Source organism: Miniopterus schreibersii (genome assembly GCF_964146895.1).
Source record: "Miniopterus schreibersii genome assembly, chromosome: 2".
NCBI lineage: Eukaryota > Metazoa > Chordata > Mammalia > Chiroptera > Miniopteridae > Miniopterus > Miniopterus schreibersii.
In genome coordinates this window covers 51,324,906-51,344,391 of record NC_138102.1, presented here as the reverse complement: position 1 = coordinate 51,344,391, position 19,486 = coordinate 51,324,906, and the positions used below count along the sequence as shown (strand labels likewise).

The following is a 19,486-nucleotide window of genomic DNA, read 5'->3' as shown; positions in this document are numbered from 1 at the left end:
CATCAGCGCTCTTTTCTTAATTCCTTGAGTAATTCTAATGTGCAGACAGGTTTGAGAACCATTGTTCCGCCTACCAGCTTCTGTTACTTTTTCCTTCCGTGTCTTCCTGGCTTTTGTTCTATACTCACCTACCCACACCCACCATATTTATTGACTTTTCACCTTTCCAGGACCTCTTAACCTTCTTTTTGCTGCCTGAAGCTACAGTTCTGTCTTGCTCTTCTCCAGACTAGATACACTGTCTGGCAAGACTTTCAGGTCAGTTCTTTCTCAGGTCATGGCTTCCCCTGGCTCGCCCAGTAGGACACCCACCAAAACAGCAAAAGTACCTTAGCAAGAGTCTACCTACACACCCACCATTTCCCTCTCTCACTTTAACCTGTCTCAGATCTGACAAGGCACTTAATCTTTTCCTCTTGGAACGCAACAACATTTAGCATGGTCCTGTGACATTAAGGTGCATTCACATTTGAACCAAACACCTTACTGTGACTATGCCCCTGCCCACCTAGGCATTCTTCTTCCTGAAACGTGACTTGTCAGCTTCAGAACTATCACCATGTAAAGCCAAATAATTCTTTGTCGTGGGAAGCTGTACCTGTACATTAGTAAGATGTTTAGCAGCATCCCTGATCTGTGCTCTCCAGACACCAGTAGTACCCTTCCCCCAGTTTGTGACAACCAAAAATGTCTCCAGACATTGTCTAATGATCCCTGGGGAGGGGGAAGAATTGCCACTCACCCTCTCCATTGAAAACCACTGCTCTATCTGTTTGTCTAATCTCCCAAATGACTTCAATGGAGTTGGTCCCTCTGCCATCTGGTATATATATTTTTCCCCAGTTTCAATTTTCACCCAAGTTTACAATCTGTTACTCTGAGGCATCTTCTTCCTCCTGACTTGGCAACCCTGAGATTTGATTCAACTTTCCAAATGTGCCAGCCGCAAAGCAGCTAAGACAAATTCTCATGTCTGCTGGTCACCCTTAACGCCCCCCCACACACACACACCATTGCAGGTGATAGAGTACGATTTCTTTATTACATACCTTTGGCCCATAAATAGTGGCCTTATATTATAAGCCCTGTAAGCACTAAGTTAATTTATATAACATTGAGCATGCTAATAGAGAGCTTATAGACCAGGACCTTTCTTAACATTAGAAATGCCAACCAAGTTGGTTCCTGACTCTAAGCACACTTACTCTTCTGAAAAATTATTCATTCCTTCCTCTGACTTGTGGAATGGGAATTATAACATTCTTGCAAAGCCTGTTCAAATTCCAAATTGGGTGAAATTTCATTTCAATTCGAGTAACAACTCTTAATTATTTGAGCTAATGGAGAGGAATGAAGGACCAAAAATAGAAAATTCACATAATACAAATTTAAGCACATACTGACTGACACAAACACATATTCTCAAATTTTAAGAAATTAAAAGGTCACCAAAAGTTATCAGACCAGTTTTACTGCATGATTCATGACTCATTCAAATGAAGAATTGCTAATGTGTTTGAGCATCACACTACTGGCATCACACAATCAGAGGGGTGACTTTCCATAGTTATTTATTATAATTGGAGGTCATTTCAATGACAACATTTTTTTGGTAGGTTTACATAAGAATTTTTATTCTCTTTATAATTTTCTATATTTCTCATATTGTCTTCATTAAAGTCATAGTATTTTTATTGTGATAAAATATACATAACTTACAATTTAACACTTTAACTATTTTAACTGTATAGTATTGTGGCATTAAATACATTCATATTGTTATATAGCCATCACCACTATCCGTCTCCAGAACTTTTTCATCTTCTCCAACATCAACAATTTTTAATAGATATTCCCTCCCTACTGTCTACTAATAATCTGCTATTTAAGGTTTTAAGTTAATTTCTTATAGCTCTTATTGAAATAAATATAAAGACTACTAAAATGATTGAAGGACAGCATTAATACAGGTTTAGAAATTCAACTTTCATATTTAGAAAGAATTCTTGTCTTTTCATAGTTATGCTTCACACATTCTCACTATTCAATGCCTAACTAACCCTGTCCTTTGCTTATTTCTCAGCAACCCAGTGAGCAGCCCAGGGAAATTAACATGCGCAAAGGCTTCTGGCTGCCTTGAATAGCATATAGACAGAGCACAGGGTTCCTGACAAGTATATTTTTGTATCTGCAAAATTAAAATTTTATTTTTAACAAATATACTTCACTTTGCTTTAAAAGATATTATGGACATTGGTTAAATGATATTAAGACAAAGGTATGCTCATCTGATTGTGTGTGTTTTTAAGCCTTTAGCTTTTAGAATAGACTATTTTTGGTTTAACAGATGCAAAGTATTAACTAGTAAGGAAGTTTCAGAAAGCTTTATTAATAAAGTTTATTTTAGCTTCTCTTAGTCCTGGCTTTATTAATAAAGTTTCTTTTAGCTGTACACATTTCATAAACACTGTGGAAACTTCTTTGGAACATACAGTACTATCCAACTATCACGAAAGTCCAAACTTCTGAATTAAGGAAAACATTTCTACATTGTTTTTTGGTATGAGAACCACAGGCACTCTCATCCTCTGAGAGACAAAGACTGAAGTGAATGGTGACTATCACTAAACATATCTCCAAGATTAATTTCCTTCACAGATCATTAACAATAATCCCCATAGAACTCTAGCCCTAGTTTTAACACTTCCCTATAAAGAAAAGACATGTGACAATTAAAGGAGTAACTTTCCCATAGTTCCTCACTACAGCGTGTGGCAATTTTAACTACAACCTTTTTAAAAAGATGGTGACTCCCTTCCCTCTGCTCTTTCTTGGCTAATGACCATTTCTGGTTAGTTGCCTGTAGCTAAGTGAAAGCTAACATCGCCTTTTTGACTGGGCAGTCACCAATAGATTATCATTTATGTCTAGATTTATAAAATTTGTCTAAAGACAATGTCAAAAGATTCAAGCCCAAGGCTCTTTTCACCTGTTAGATACAGAAACTAAAAAAAAAACACAAACGAACAGTATTTATTTGCCTCACTTATCCTCAAATTGACTAAAACGTAGAATTAAGTTACAGAAAACTTTATTGAGAAATCTTCTAAGACATTGGGAGAAGGAGACTATACATTACAGAGGAGAAATATAACAACAATATAATAAAGTTTCACTGTTGTGAAGCTTTGTCGTAGTCAGTTTGGGCTGTTCTAACAAAAATACCATAGACTGAGTGGCTTAAACAACAGTTATTCCCCACAGTTCTGGAGGCTGGAAAGTTCAAGATCAAAGAACTGACAGATTCGGTGCCTGATGAGGGGTCACTTTCTGATTCATAGATTGCTGTCTTCTCTCCATGTCCACGTGGAAGAAGAAACAAGAGATCTCTCTGAGTCTCTCTTTTAAAGGCATTAATCCTATTCAATGAGGGCTCCACCCTTATGACCTAATCACCTCCCAAAGACCCCACCTCCAAATACCATCACTTCGGGGGTTAGAATTTCAACAAATGAATTTGAGAGGAACACAAACATTCAATCTACAGTATTGCTGCTGTTTCTTGCTCACATTTTTAAACATTCTCAGATCTAGTTAGCAAAACTTTGACCTAGCAACTGCATTTCTGACATAAACTCAGAGAGAGAACTTATACTTTGAAAACATGCGGTTCTGAGCAGAGGAGAAAAAACACACAGCATAACTGCTATTGTAAGGTGAGAGCATCGTTGCACAGATCATTTATTTTTTTAATAGTCCTTGCAACTGTCATTTTAAAAACCCACAACTCTCACCAGCAGAACATTTGGAACAGTATACTCTAGCATTTCAGGGAAATCAAATTTCCTTTCTACAACTCTTAAGAGGCACCTCTTGAAATTTTCCAGTTAATATTTTCAAAACTCTGTAACAAATAACAGCCCCAGAGAAAAGCCTATAATATGGCTGTCAGCGAACTTGACTTCCATCATAAAATCAAAGCATTGTCAAGCATTTTAAGTGTTGAAGCAGCTGTCACCCAATAACTACTCAGGAAAAAATACCCAAATCAGTTTAGGTCTCATCATAATCTCTGTGACTTTCAAGTCAGAAAAAGGATAGTCATTTTTATGTATTTATTTATAAAACTATAGTCATAATTTCCCCAAAAGATATAGTTATGTGTAAAGAAGGATTATTGGGGTTTTTAAAAATATATATCTTAGCCCAGCCGGGAGTGGCTCAGCGGTTGAGCGTCGACCTGGGATCCAGGCAATTGGGGTTCGATTCCAGGTCAGGGCACATGCCCAGGTTGTGGGCTCCATCAATGACTCTCTCATCATGGATGTTTCTATCTCTCTCTCTCCTTCTCCCTTCCTCTCTCTGAAATCAATAAAGATATATTTAAAATATATATTTAAAATATATATATATGTGTATCTTTATTGATTTCAGAGAGAGGAAAGGAAAGGGAGAGAGATAGAAACATCCATGATGAGAGAGTCATTGATCGGCTGCCTCCTGCATGCCCCCTTTTGGGGATTCAGCCCGCAACCCTGGCATGTGCCCCAACCGGGAATCAAAACCACAATCTCCTGGATCATAGGTTGATACTCAACCGCTGAGCCACACCGGCTGGGCCTATTGATTCTTGATAGTGTTACCAAAAAGTAAAGAGGAAATTTTAAGTTAGTTCATTTTCTCCCTAATACATAAAAAAGAATGAACTGACATGAGCATTCACTCATTCAACAAGTTTCCACTGATGATCTATTATGTGCTAGGCAGTGTGTCGAGCTGTGAGGCAAATATAAAGAAATAGGCACTTTTTTCCCCCCTCCTATGAATGCTCCAATAGATGTCAAGAATGAGTGAAGACCAAGACCACACCATAAAGTAGAAGCAAACAACCCAAGTCACCCAGGAGTCTAGATTCTTCCTTTCGTTTTCTTCACATTCCTCCTGTTCTATGCTGTGATTTTATATATATATCTTTATTGATTTCAGAGAGAGGAAGAGAGAGAGACAGAAACATCAATGATGAGAGAGTCATTGGTCGAGCCCACAACCCAGGCATGTGCCCTGACCGGGAATCGAACCCTGATCGCCTGGATCCTAGGTCGATGCTCAACCTCTGAGCCACACCCTGCCGGGCTATGCTGTGATTTTTATTCCGTGCTTTCAAAAGAAGAAAGATGAAAATTGAACAAGAAGAAAGATAAATGACAGCTTGCTCTTACCTTGGATTCTCCCCTCGCTCACCCAGGAAGTATTAGAATGGAAAATAATAATGAATTAATGAGGAATGGCTTGTAAAAACTTGGGAATGTTATCAGTTACCATCATAAAAGAAAAGTCCGAAAACTAATTTTAAAATCTATCATTATTATCTCTTTCACTTTGAAAAACAGGAGGGGGGAATCATTCTTAGTAATTATTAGATGTGTTTTTTAAACTGTGAAGGAAAAGGTAATGGTCATAAAGCTCCAAACATGAAAAATGTATAAGGCCCATCAGTGCTGTTTTCTGTGACACCTGATCGTTCCAAAAATAAAGGCTCTTTAACTGGCAGCTCACCACTTTGCTCTCTATTGTTTAAGGGAAGGAAAGGGCTGTGTCTCAAATATATTAGGGGCTCAATTAATGACTTTTGGAAGCTGAAAGAATGCATTGGTATTCCAGGGTTCTTAATGCATTAGAACAGGTGCTCCTTAAAGTACTTAATAAATAAATAATTGACTAGGTCTCTCTAAGAGCTCCATATGTCTCTTGATGATGAAATCTAGGGACTAACAGAAAAAAAGAGCTCCTCACTGAAGCAAGGTGCTCCCCATATTACTGCAAACAAATCTCATGTAAAACAGCATTGCAGAGGTTCAAAGGGAAAGGAAAGGAAACAAAACCTTACCCCACCCCTGCAGCCAGGTGCTCTGCGTGTGGCTTAATGTACATAAACTTTACCCCACACATAGCTAACTGGCCTCTAACTCCCGCTGCCCATCAAGCCCACCCCCACATAGCCCTAAGTGGTCTTTGCAAAATGGAACCTCTGATTATTTCATACCTTGTTTAAAATTCTTCAGTAAACCCTAAAAACTATTGTCTAAATCTTTTAATATGGTATATGAGACTCGCCCTGATCCTACTCTGCCTCTTCAGCTGTTTTTTGTTTGTTTGGCTTTTCAGGATCTTTGTTGTTGGGGGGTTGGGGGGTAGGGGGCTGTTGTTCCAGTGAGGTTCCATTCTCGCTGTCTCTGGTTTTTCCTCACTAAGTTGGCCTGTGCTTAGAAGGTCCCCGCTGCCTCTTCTTCACCTCTAAGGTTCAGTTGGGCCATCTTCTCCTCTAGCAAGCCTAGGACATGAGTCAGGTACACCCCTTTCTTACTCCTATAATTACTGACTATCTTAGCATAGCACTTCCCCTGAATAAGTTACCCTTATTCAGCAACTTACTAATTCTCAGCGCTTACTCTTTTCTGTGTCCCTGTCAGACTGGCACAGTCTAGCACATAGTAGGTACTCAAGAGTTTTTTAATGAATGCATCAATACTGAATGGTTGTACAGGGAGGGAAGTTGCAGCAGCCAAGTTAAGAGTTAATGGCCTAAATTGGCCCTAAATACAGTGGAACCTCGGTTTTCGAATGTAATCCATTCCGGAAGACCATTCGAGTTCTGAAATATTTGAAAACTGAGGGATCAACAGCCAACAGCTAGGCCTCAGGATCTTGCCCTCAGTTGAAGCCTTGTGGCATGTTCGACTTCTGAGGCACGTTCAAAAACCGAAGCATTTGCTTTTGGGTTTATGGAATTCGTAAACTGAAATGTTCGTCAACTGAAATGTTCATCAACGGAGACGTTCGAAAACCAAGGTACCACTGTACCTCCTTTCTACTTAGCCCCACAGGTGACTCTTAAAAGATCTGTGAGTGGAGAAGAGGTGCATTCCAGCTCCAAAAGGGGCATTGACTTTGAAACTTCTTATGTGAGCAGAGTAAAGCAGAGCAGTGAAGACACTAACATTTCCCCTAAACTATCCATCAAAAAGCAAGCCCCGCAGGTGCCAGCAGAAGTTCTCAACCCATCACCACCAATGGACACATAGGGCACCTGCACACCTTCAGACCAGTCTGCAACCTCAGGCTGAGCAGCAGTGAACTTGGGAGCTGGAGCCGCCCATTCACCCTGAAATTCCTCCTTGGTCACAGCCTTTTCAGCAGCGGCCTGCTCTTCCTTTTCAATCTCTTCAGGATCCCTGTGGAAGTAAAGATCAGGCATGACCTCCCATGGGTGTTCAGGGGAGATGGTGCTACGAGAGGGGCAATACTTCCTGGGCCACCACCCACCACCTCAGACCGCTGAGTGAGGCCCCTTGTTGTTGCAAGGAATGGCAATGTCCACACAGCACAGAGGAGCCTCTGTTACACAGAGCAATGGTGGGCAGGTTCACATAAGACATCTCTGTGAGAGACTGCTAGTCAGCCCTGGGATCAGAAACTACCAGAAGTCTCTGCTCCTAGAAGGCTGCCTGGATCTGGTTAGTGAAGGTTCCAGGAGTGAAGTGACTGGCAATAGGAGTGGCTCCCGTGGCAGCAGCAAACTTCAGCACAGCTCGCTGGCCAGTATTCCTGGAGGATATGACACTGACATCAGTGGGGTTTTCAATGGCAACAATGGCACAAGCTGCCAGCAGACGCTTCTCCCAGGTTCTCTTCAGATTTATGAGGTAGATGCCATCACTCTTCCTTTTGCAGATGTCCTGTTCCATTTGGAAGTCAAGGTTGGTGCCACCTAAGTGGGTTCCTGCTGCAAGGAATTTGAGGACACCCTATTCCTTCGTTTGTAGGACATCAAGTGCTCCGGACATTGTGACAGTTTCCATGTAAGTTATGTGGGAACTGAGAACAACACTATGGGCTCCTCTCTGGGTAGCTTGGAAAGGTTTGTCTTTTAAATTCATGTAAATTTATCATTCTTTCCATAAAATGAAACAGATCTTTGTAAATCACTTACCAGTTAAATGACTTATAGTCGTGCACCTCATGAGAACATTTCGGTCAGTGATGGATGCAATGAACATGTGATGGTTGTCCCATAAGATCATAATAGAGCTTAAAAATTCATATCACCTAGTGATGTCAGAGCCATAGTAATGTCGTAGTGTCATAAAGCAATGCATTACTCATGTGTTTGTGCTGATGCTGGTGTAAACAAACCTACTGTGCTGCCAATCATATAAAAGTATAGCATGTATGAATATGTATAATACAAAATACTTGATAATAATAAATGACTATGATACTAGTTTATGTATTTACTACACTATATTTTTATTGTTATTTTAGAGTGTACTCTTCCTACTTACAAAAAAAAGCTTGCTGTAAAACAGCATGCTGTGTTGCCACAGCCCCATCTCATTTATCTCTTTTTTAACCACAGCTCTTGATTGCATCATTTTTCTTATACTTGATTCAATCTCCCATTGTTTTATAAATTTAGTGTAGTCTAAGTGGATGGTGTTTATAAAGTCTACAGTAGTATATAGTAATCTCCTAGACCTTCACATTTACTCACTGCTCACCTACTGACTCACCCAGAGCAACTTTCAGTCCCACAAGCTCCATTCATGGTAAGTGTCCTATATAGATGTACCTTTTTAAAAATCTTTTATATTGTATTTTTACTGTACCATTGTTTTTTAAATCATTTTTAATTTTTCAATTACAGTTGACATACAATGTTATATTAGTTTCAGGTGTACACCCCAGTGATAGACATTATATAAGTTACTAAGTGATCATCCCAATAAATCTTACACCCATCCAACACCATACACAGTTATTAGAATATTATTGACTTTATTTCCTTTGCAGTACTTTACACCCCCATGACTACTCTGTAACTACCATAACGTACTTCTTAACCCCTTTACCTTTTTCACCCAACCTCCCAATCCCCCTCCCATTTGGCAACTGTCAAAATGTTCTCTATATCTGTGAGTATGTTTCTGTTCTGCTGGCCTATTTATTTTGTTTTTAGATTCAATTATTGATAGATTTGTATTTATTGCCATTTTATTGTTCATATATTTCTTATTATTCTTATTCTCCTTCTTCTTAAAGAAGACCCTTTAACATTCCTTATAATACTAGTTGGGTGGTGATAAACTCCTTTAGCTATTTCTTGTCTGGGAAGCTCTTTATCTGTCCTTCTATTCTAAATGATAGCTTTGCTGGATAAAGTAATCTCAGTTGTAGGCCCTTTCTTTTCATCACTTTGAATATTTCTTGCCAATCCCTTTTTGCCTAAAAAGTTTCTGTTGAGAAATCAGCTGATAATCTTATGGGAGCTCCCTTGTAGGTAATTAACTGCTTTTCTCTTGCTGCTTTTAAGATTCTTTCTTTGTCTTTCACCTTTGGCATTTTAATTATGATGTGCCTTGTTGTGGGCCTCTTTCAATTCATCTTGTTTGGGACTGCAAGGACTGGCTATGACCACTGTGGAGGATCAGCTGTGCAGAGGCCCACCCCGTAGAGCAGGACTTACTTCCACGGGGCTCTGCTGCCCACTGAGTCCACTCCTTGAGTGTGTCGCTTGCGGAGGTGGTTGGATGGTGCTTTGATATGGTCTGAAGCTATCCACCAGGTGTACTGGCTCTGGGGCTTCCTGGGAGGTGCCGGCCAAAGTCAGCTACCACCTACATTCTGCCTTGGGCCACCATGTAAGACCTACAAAGCAATCTGCAAATGGCTGCTACTTGTGCTGGGCTTGGAGGTGTCCAGGAAGGCCAACCTGCAAACCAAGGCCAGCTGATGCTAGTGCTGCGCCTGGGGCCACTTAGTGAGAGGTATGGGCCATGCTAAAGCCAGATGCTGCTTGCTTGAGAGATTTTAGGAAAGTCTAAAGCATGAGCCAAGACAGGCCATTCATATGGAAAAGCCACTGGAAACAGCTTGGGTGGGCCTGCAAGTTGGTGGGGCAGGTCTCAGGAAATCACCAGGGCAGGGCAACCAGTGTGAGCCAAATTGATATGGTGCATGCCTGCCAGCTCTGTGGGAAAAGGGCTCAGAAAAAAAACAGTGGCCTCTTCCAGCACTTCTGTCTGGAAGAAAGCTGCCCCTCCAGCTCTGACCCTGATGCCAGACAATTCAGTTCTTCCCTGTATATCCCCGGTGCCTTTCAAGCTCCTACCCCAGCACCAGAACTCAGAAGGAGTCCAAGTAAGTCTGTCCTTTAAGAGGAACTGCCTGGGACTCCAGCAGGTCCTTTAAGAGGAACTGCCTGGGACTCCAGCAGCCCTTTGTCTCACTCAGCCTCAATCCCCACTGGTTTTTACAGCCAGAGTTATGGGGACTTCTCTTCCCAGCACTGGAACCCTCGGCTGAGGAGCCTGGTGTGGGGCTGGGACCCCTCAGTCCTCATGGGGAACCTCCACAACCAAGATATTCCTCACAATTTTTATCCGCCACACGTGGGTGTGGGACCAGCCAGTTACACTTCTCTGCCCCTCATACCAGTCTTGATGTGGCTTTTTCTTTATATCCTTAGGTATACGATTCCCATTCAGCTAGACTTCAGGCAGTTCTGAATGATGGTTGTTCTGTAGTTTAGTTGTAATTTTGATGTGGTTGTGGGAAGATGTAACGCATTTACCTATCCCACCATCTTAACCAGAAGACCAAAATTACCCTTTTCTATGTTTCTAGATACAGAAATACCATTGTGTTATAATTGCCTCTAGTATTCAATATCGTGACATGTTGTATAGGTTTTGTAGCCCAGGAGCAATAGGCTATATCATATAGCCCAGGTGTGCAGTATACTATACCATCTAGGTTTGTGTAAGTGCACTCTGTTATGTTCCCACAATCAGACACCACTTAGTGATGCATTTCCCAGAATGCATCCCAGTCATTAAGAAGCGCATGACTGTAATTCCCCAGCTCATATATACAAATATCAATTAGTCTGATATTCCAGAAAAGTGCCCCAAATCTATCCTAAAGCTTCCCATCTAATTCCTCAAGAGGTGCCTCATTAAGAAGTATGGGATACATTATGGCTCCTCTTTATATACTATATTCCCAAAAACCAAGTGTTGGCCATAATTAATTAATTTTAAAAAAACTAGAATAAAAATGGAAGGAGGATGAACTTCAGAAATAGAAAAAAAAGTGAGACTTGTCCTCAATTTTAAAACCATGTGAAACTTCACACCTGTATGCCTAAAATTACCCTAGAGTTATTTCACACCACATCATCCCCATTCCCTTGAAAACTGCCAGTGAATCCTACTGTTTCCAAAGCCCCTAAAGAAAAAAGTACCTCCAGGTGATTTCTCTCTTGGAACAACTTCATACAAAAAAAGACTCAGCTACATTAGAACACATGTAGAAAGATAATTAATACCACACTCTTTGGGTTAGAACCAAAATACCTGGAAACTTGAACACCTATCTAGAAAAGGCTGGTAAGCACTAGCCAGTTTTGCTCAGTGGAGAGAGTGCCCGCCCACAGGCTGAAAGGTGCTGGGGTTGATTCTGGTCAAGGGCATGTACCTCGGTTGCAGGCTTGATACCCCTGGGGGCGCATGCAGGAGGCAACCAATCAATGTGTCTCTCTCACATCAATGTTTCTCTCTCTCTCTCTCCCTCCCTACTACTCTCTCTGAAAAGCAATGGAAAAAAATATCATTGGGTGAGGATTTTAAAAAAAAAAAAACTTTAAAAAAAGAACTGGTAAGACAAATTTCAGCGCATCTAGAAATGGCATGTCATACAGAATATCATGTAGCCATCAAATAAAATGAGGTAGATCACTGCTATGTGTTCATGAATGTGTAGAGGAGAAAAACTTGTCCCCTCTGCCCTTCTGGTTCTTTGCTTGAACTAATAATTAAATTGACATAAGACAGATAAACAGGAGGGAAAAAGTTATCTCTGCTAGTAGCTTTCTTCCTGGTACAGGCCCCCTATCTAAATTCTTTAGGGCAGTTAAGGGAGAGGTAAAAGGCTCTTCTTGAGTCTGCTGAGCCTTAATTGTCTTCAGCTCAAAATAATCTCCATGCCAACGTGCAGATTCTGGGACAGACTGGCCTGAACTCCATCAGAGGCATTCCAAGAGCTCCAGGAACAGGAAACAAGGCATGAAACAGAAATAATTCCTACTGAATAGAAAAAAGGCAAGGAATATATATATATATTTAACATATATATAAAAAGATACACCAATGGTTGGTTGCCCCCGGGGAAAATAAGGGGTTACTGAAGGAAGATTTTCTTTTTATTATATACAGTCTTGTATTGCTTAAATTTTTCACCATGAATTTTTCAAAAATGAAATTGTGTGTGTTTATTTATACTCGTACATGGGCACACTTTTAAAACAAAAGCTTTCTAGAGGAAGTACCGGCAAAAGCAAACAGGAAGGGCAAAGCCTGGCTCACTCTCCCCGCCTGACTCACCGCTTCCTGGGCCACGACCCACCAGACCAGGCTGGTGTTGCCTGGCTCCAGCTTCAGTGATTCCTCAGTCTGGGAGCTGCTGAGCTTTCTTTCAAGAGGAGGGACTGGATAGAAAAAAGGCAAGGAATATATAAAATTACACCAATGGTTGGTTGCCCCTCCATCTGTGACAGGAGATGGTTCAGGAAAGAGCCCCTTTCTCCAAAATGCAGATCCTCCCCCGACATTCTTTAGAATTTTACCTTAATGAATTGTACTTTTAATTAAGGCCTGTCTCACAGCTTCTATTTCCTTTTCCCTACAAACTTTTAAGAGGTCATCTCTATCTACATTCCCCACATTCAAAATAATTTGCATATGTTGCAAAGACTGAAGTCAAAGAAAATGTTTGTGAAAAAACTTTCCCTCCACATTGAGTACCAAACCACCTTGAAAACAGGAGTTCTTGACAATAAACTCTGACGAAACAGCTTGTTCACTGCTGGCCCAGCTGGCCAATTACACAGGGAGGAGTTCTTCTGAAAGCGTAATATTCATTATTAGCCCCACAACAATTTGGGAAGCATTTCCAGTATTCAGAGAACCCCTTATATGAAATCAGACCGGTGTTTAAGCCGATCCATACCCAGGAGCCAAGAGGAACAATTAAAGGAGTGAATGTTTTATTCTTTAGTGTTTAATAGAATATATAACAAGTCACATAATCAATGATTCTTTACTTCACACACTGGGAGGAAAACAGTATCGAGTATTTCTGTTATACAACTGGTTGTGAACAGGGAGAACAAAAGTCTCTAGAGCATTTAGGTGGTTGAAGAAATTCTCATTTAGAGTTTGGGCATGTCTGAAAAGACTTCATCAGTGCCTTTTTTCAAATATAGAGGAATTTTTTTCCTTGGCTTTCTGTTTTGTTAGAAAAGCCTGATAATTGTATAATTAAGTTTTCCCTTCCCCTTTCTATTTTGAGAAAATGGCCTTATATGTAAGACAACATTTTCAACAATTTCAGAATTCCAAATAGCAATGTGGGAATCTTATATTATTTAATAGATAAGAGTCTTTGCAGATGCCTGGACATTTTAAAATAACATATAATTCTCATCTTCAAAATTAACATCCATGATGAATGTTTTAACCTTTTATCATTCAATGTCACTAATGCTGTTTGTGTGGTCATAAATGGTCATCATTTGTATTCAATAGTAACAGCAAAATCTGCCTTCTTGTAAAGTCACAAAGACAGTTGTATAATAGTTTACATTACAATTAATGTTCACACACGTCAAAATACATTTAAAATAAAAAACTTGGCTTGGAGGGGAAAAAATCACAAAATGTATAAGGTGGCAAAAATTCTTGGTCAACTAGTTCATCTTCCTACCACACAAGATTATACTGTAATGTAGATATTCTGGTTGAATTTCTTCCAAGTTTCAAGGGCCCCAGTAGAAAAATCTAAATCTTCAAACATGAATACTTTTAGGTTTTTATTATCCAAACTTGTGACAAAGTAAAGTTAACTTCAACATAACTTGTTTCTGGCATTAGAAACCCTATTCCAGGTACAATAGACACTGGAAACACAGAGAAGTTTATTTATTTCTCAAGAGACAGATTTGGCCATCTAAGAAAAGTAATTCAGTTTTTAAATGTTATAGTAAGAAGGGAAAAAAGGATTTACTCTGGTAGGTTTATAATACAAATATTCAGTTTACAATTTTAGAAATTTAACTGAGAAAAGTATTTATGACTTAGACTATAAAAGAAATTCCTAAGGAATTCAACCCCTCCAGTCAATACTTTCTAAATGCCTGCAGTATAACTTAGCATTTTTCATGTGGAATACAAAAATGTTTGAGTATTAGGTTAGAATTTATCATAATTTAAAAAGTAAGAAATTATCAAAGCTTCACCTTACATGGCTTCAATATAACATTCCATAGAAAATTCCAATAAAAATTGGAATATGTTTATGAGCATGGCCAGTTGCCCATTTTGTCTGAAAATTCACAGGTTATGCATTTCCTCTGAGGAGCAACAGGCCCCAAATATATCTGGTTCTGGATTGAAAGAGAAGACAATTTTGGCTTGTATCATAAATTATCACTTGCACTCAATGCAAAAATCCAAATAAGAAACACAAGAATGAAAACAGTACTGAAGGGGGGAAATGGTTAAGTCTCACCCTTTCAAGGAATATTTTCCACAATATATAATGTGAAAAATTAGAATGAATATGGTTCATATTCTACATGTATTAAAAAATAAGACAACTTGTCCAATACTTGGCGCAAAAGCATTAAACTTGGTATCTGTATTTTTAACCACCACTGCCAACAATTACTTTTTGAAAATTTTTAAAAAATTAAATGTTATTAAAATCTAATGTCACTCAGTTGTACTTATGAATCAAATGGTAATTAGAGCTATTACATACGTAAATGCATCTACACTGAGTCAGGTTAATACAGTCATAATTACCTGAGTGATCTATGACATTCTCCCAAGGGTTTATCCAAATATCCTCAATATCCCATCCAAGCTCATAGGTGACAGCCAACAAACACTCCAGCCACTTTGTCACCAAGGGTCCTTCTCTGGCCCAAAGCACATGGAGAGGAAGGGCCCCAAAGTGCCCATGTCAAGACATCTTATACTCTCCACCCAATGTAAAGTGAGTTTCCTACCCAGCCTTTACTTTGACCTAAAAGTAGAATGTTTCCAGGTATCACTTCCAGCTCTAGAGGGGACAGTCATCCCTAGAAAAAGAGGTCGAGTCATTGTCTCTAACCATTACCTTCCCAGTCTTTCAGATAACGAAAGGGCTAAGGGGAGCATTGCAGGGCAGCAAGGAGGGGAGGGGGACAGTAAAATATGTATGGAAAACTTCAACTCAAAGTTCTACAGGATCAAATTTATGACTTAAGTGGCAGAGAAAAAACTTCAGCGGTTTCCCATTACTCCTGGAGTTGTGCAGATTTAGCAAGGAAAATCAGAACCTCAGAATCTTGCCATATGTCGGTGGTTTTGATCCGGCCCTCTAAGATGTTCTTAATTATGTGATTTTTGTTGAGCAATCTAACAGAATACCACATGGGTGGAGAAATCTCTGACACTCACTTTTGGCCAGTGAGCGACATTCCTAAATCATTTCAGGCTTGACAGAGAGATAAGTTCTGATGGATTACCCACCTAGTCTGAGATCACACTCAACACTAAAGCAAACACAGCTTCCTGGATATCTACTTCCACTTCCCTTAGGATTACAGTCTTTGTATATAAAGCTAACTGTGCCTTTTTAAAATTGCAACCACAAAAAAAGACCTCAAATCTTTCCCTTTCCCAACAACAACAACAAAAGAATCAGTGGGTTAAAAATACAGGTACCTTGATTTAAGTAGACATTTAATCAACACATTATTAGTATACAACTAATATCCAAGCAAAAAAAAAAAAGTATGGAGCAAACTCAGTTTAATAATTATGCATTTTTTCCTAACCCAATTTCCCCATTTTTAAGGATATAAGAAACTCATCAAAACTTGTTGCCTAGTAAAAACACCATCTGATGCCAGTTACTGGGGGCAAATACAGGAGATTTTACAGCATTAGTGAATGAATTAAAAAACTAAGTGATTTGTGTAAAATGTTTATATATGGTATATACAGATTGGGTCACATGAATCTAAGACTAAAACTGTCCCAATTCTTAACATCTGTTATGGACCTAGTAAGATACAGTACAAGATTCAATTGTAAAAAGAAGAAAAAATAGCGCTAATTTAAACACTGAAAAGAGACTCTTACAAAATCTTTAAAAACGTACTCCAGAGAAAAATGCTGAAACAAAGAAAAAAAGAAAGGCTTCTCAGTCATCACAGAATATTCAAAGGAGCCTCACAGCATGAAAGATACGGGTTCATTTCCTTTCACTTATGGTACAGAGAGGATATGCAGTGGGAATTTATTCCATGTGAGAGAAAAGGTATAAGGCAACCAGGTCTCCTTCTGTTTCTGTTGCATTTACCTTAAACACCATTTTATTGCTCGGCTCGCTTTTAACTGCTTGTCTTCATTTTAAAATATTCCATTTTACAGCTCTCTACAGATGGGCAGCCCTTAGTGCTTCTATTTCTCTGCAGCTCCGTCACTCAAAAAGATTCCACCTTCACTTCAAATAATCCGCATAAAACAAGTGGCATTTTCTAGCTTTCGGATCTGCCCAGAAGTCAACACTGACTGGGCTTGGAGAAAATAAGGATTTTTAATAAGAGATCTCAAGTCTAAGGAACCAAAATCAAACGTATTTTGCTCACGTAAACAGATTTTCTTTTACTCAGGATTTATAATCAACAAGAAAATAAAGTTCAAAAACTAAAGCCCTACTGGGTAACTCTTTGGTTAGGTTAAATAAGTATTAGCAACTTCTAAGTTTAGGACTCAAAACAGTTCAATAAAATGCCAGTTAAGAGTAGATGCTATGAATCTTTATAAAAACGCTCTGCCTGTTTTGTGTACTATTTTTTAAAATGTGCCTGTACTCAAACGGATGGTACGAACTTCCAACTTCCAAATAATAGATGAGTATGTCTGTTCCTCCCTTCCCACCCCTCCTGCCTTCCCACCTCCCTCCCCACCCCACCCCCCAAGTCTTAAGAGCTACTGCCATTCAAGCAAGAACACTTGGGCTCCCCTAACCCCCACCACGTGCATTACTACCCAACTCCGTTTAGTCCCCCGAAGAACTTGGGGCTCGGGCTGTGTGCCCGTCAGGGGCAGGGCTCTCTCCCCCCCCTTGCCAATAACTGCTGGCAAGGGCCCCTGGCAGGGAGCAGAGGAGAAGGGGTGCCTCCTCAGGTTTGGGGTCACTTTCTACAAGTTTAAGCCACAGGCGAAGACCTTTACTTCTGCATGGAGAAGAGACGATCCTTCATCGTGCCAGCACTAGATTCTTCTCCCACGTCTACCTGTCACTTTTCGAAACTTTCTTCCTGTAGAGTCACTGAACTGCCTTCAGGGGCTCCCAGTTCCAGGTGGAGTCTTTCATCCAGCATCTTACAACTCTCCCTTTAAAGAGGGCCCGAAACACTACTCCCACTGTTATCAGTTCTGGTCTCTTCTACCTGGAAGGAGTCCTAAGGGCTAGAGAAGGTTTCGAGGAAAATCTACACACTGGACAGGGTCCAGTCGGGCTCTGAACAATCCGAGCATTCCCAGGTGCGTGGAGACTTTGGGCCCCACCGCCCCACTAGGTCCAGGCTGCAGGGTAATCTGGGGGAGGGGGTCAGGGCCGGGGGCGGAGGAAGCCTGGGGTGGGGGGTCCAGGGGGCTCTCTCGGTTACGTGGGGTCCAAAGACGCCTAAAGGGTTCGCGGCTCCAGGTTCTCAAGCGGGGGACGAGGGCGACTAGCCCAGCTACCGGAGGCGGGGCACAGGGTGACGGGAGGGCGCGGGGTGCGCGGGGAGGTCGAGAGTCCTCTCCCGCAGGGAGCAGGGGGGCGGGGGCGCTGAGTCGGGACGGGGCGTGGGGCGCTCACTCCCTGCAGAAGACGTACTCGGTGTAGCTGGTCCAGATCTTGTCCTCGCTCTGGTCGGTGCTGGCGAAGGCGCAGGTGCCCGTGGAGCTGCACGCCACCATGTGGAAGCCCGACTCCGACAGCTTGTCGAAAGCCTGCTCCAGGAAGTTGAACTTGAGGTAATAGCGCGACGTGTAGCGCTCCGGGGGCCGGTCGGGGTCCCGGCTCTCGTTCAGGGTGTCCCCGAATACCTCCTTGGCTAGCGAGGTCTTGCCGCACACGGTGATGCGCGCCACTCGCCGGAACTTGGCGTCCGCCTGCGCGTCCCGCCCAATCGTGTAGGAGCCGCGGTAGCCGATGGTGATGTACCCCGAGCGCCGGCTCCCGTCCAGGGACTGGGACGGCGTGAGCAGCGGGCCCGCCGCGCCCCCGGACGGGCTGCGGCTAGCCAGCTCCAGCGTGGGCGACGGGACGCCCGCCGAGGCGCCCTCCTGCTGCTCCGGCTCCGCGTAGCCCAGCGACAGCAGCTCGTCTCCGAGCGAGCCCTCCTTCTGCACCCCGCGCCTCGGGTGCGGCGGCGGCCCCGGGCCGGGCTGCTGGGGCGCCCCGAGGCGGCGCACGAGCTCGGGCAGCTCGAAGTACTCGGCCTCGCGCTGCAGCCGGCTGCGCTCGGGGAAGTAGTCCGGCAGCACGAGCTGCAAGTCCCGCAGGTAATCCAGGATGTAGCGGAAGAGGAACCCGTCTCGGTCCAGAAAGAAGCGGCCTTTGCTGTCCCGGGCCAGCTCCTGCGGCTGCTGCTGCGTGAACATGCGCCAGAGCAGCGAGTCCGGCACCGACACCACCGTGCAGCGCCGAGTCACATACACTTGGCCCCCTACGTTCAGCTCCAGGATATCGGGGAAGAGCGGCGGCTCCGCCGAGGAGGAAGGGGAGCCGCTCCCGCCCCCGCCGCCCCCGTTGGGTAATCCGCGGGTGCTGTTCGCCAGGGCCATGGTTAAGAGGCGGCCGAGCGGGAGCAGCGGCAGGGAGCGGGGCCGCGCGCGGGAGCCGCGGCCGCCTTTCCCGGACGCTCGCTCAGCCCCGCGCCCTGGCCGCTGCCGCAGCCGGGAGCCCGAGAGCCAAGCTGTGCGAGCGCGTAGCTGCGAGTCCCCGAGAGCTCCCGGCGCACTCCGCCCGCCTCGCCCGCGCGCTCCAGGCGAGTGCCGGGTCGCGCCCCGCACGCCGCTTAAGTAGCGCGGCGGGCTGGGGCGCCGCGGCGCGCAGGAGGCGTGGGCGGCTGCGAGCGGCGGAGCCTCGCTCCCGGGGCGGGAGGGGGACCGCCGAGCGGGGCATCGATTTGCATGTTAAACGCTGACGCCGCGCCCGGCCGCTGGCTCCACCCAGACCCGCGCGCTCGGCTGAGAGCGGACGGCCCGCCGCAGCCCCCTCGCCCGCGCCCGCCCCTCCCACTCCCGCCCAACTTTCTTTCTTTCCCAAAGTGGGCAGACATAGCCTGGGATAGGCCGCTTCAGAAGAGGGGCCTTCTCCGGAG

General features: G+C 42.9%; 1 protein-coding gene and 1 pseudogene across 2 annotated transcripts; both read right to left on the bottom strand.

Moving 5' to 3' along the window:
- Nucleotides 1-6,958: 6,958 nt before the first annotated feature.
- LOC308552415 (small ribosomal subunit protein uS2 pseudogene) lies at nt 6,959-7,844 on the bottom strand (annotated as a pseudogene). Its single transcript has one exon. The product of its transcript is annotated as a small ribosomal subunit protein uS2 pseudogene (transcript).
- Nucleotides 7,845-13,085: 5,241 nt separating this feature from the next.
- KCTD12 (potassium channel tetramerization domain containing 12) lies at nt 13,086-19,264 on the bottom strand. The gene has a single exon (XM_081127145.1). The coding sequence runs from the start codon at nt 18,945-18,947 to the stop codon at nt 17,973-17,975; it is 975 nt and encodes a 324-aa protein (XP_080983271.1). The 5' UTR covers nt 18,948-19,264; the 3' UTR covers nt 13,086-17,972.
- Nucleotides 19,265-19,486: the final 222 nt, after the last annotated feature.

Coding starts and splice junctions, on each gene's coding strand:
- KCTD12 (XM_081127145.1), bottom strand. CDS start 18,947: ATGGCCCTGGCGAACAGCACCCGCGGATTACCCAACGGGGGCGGCGGG.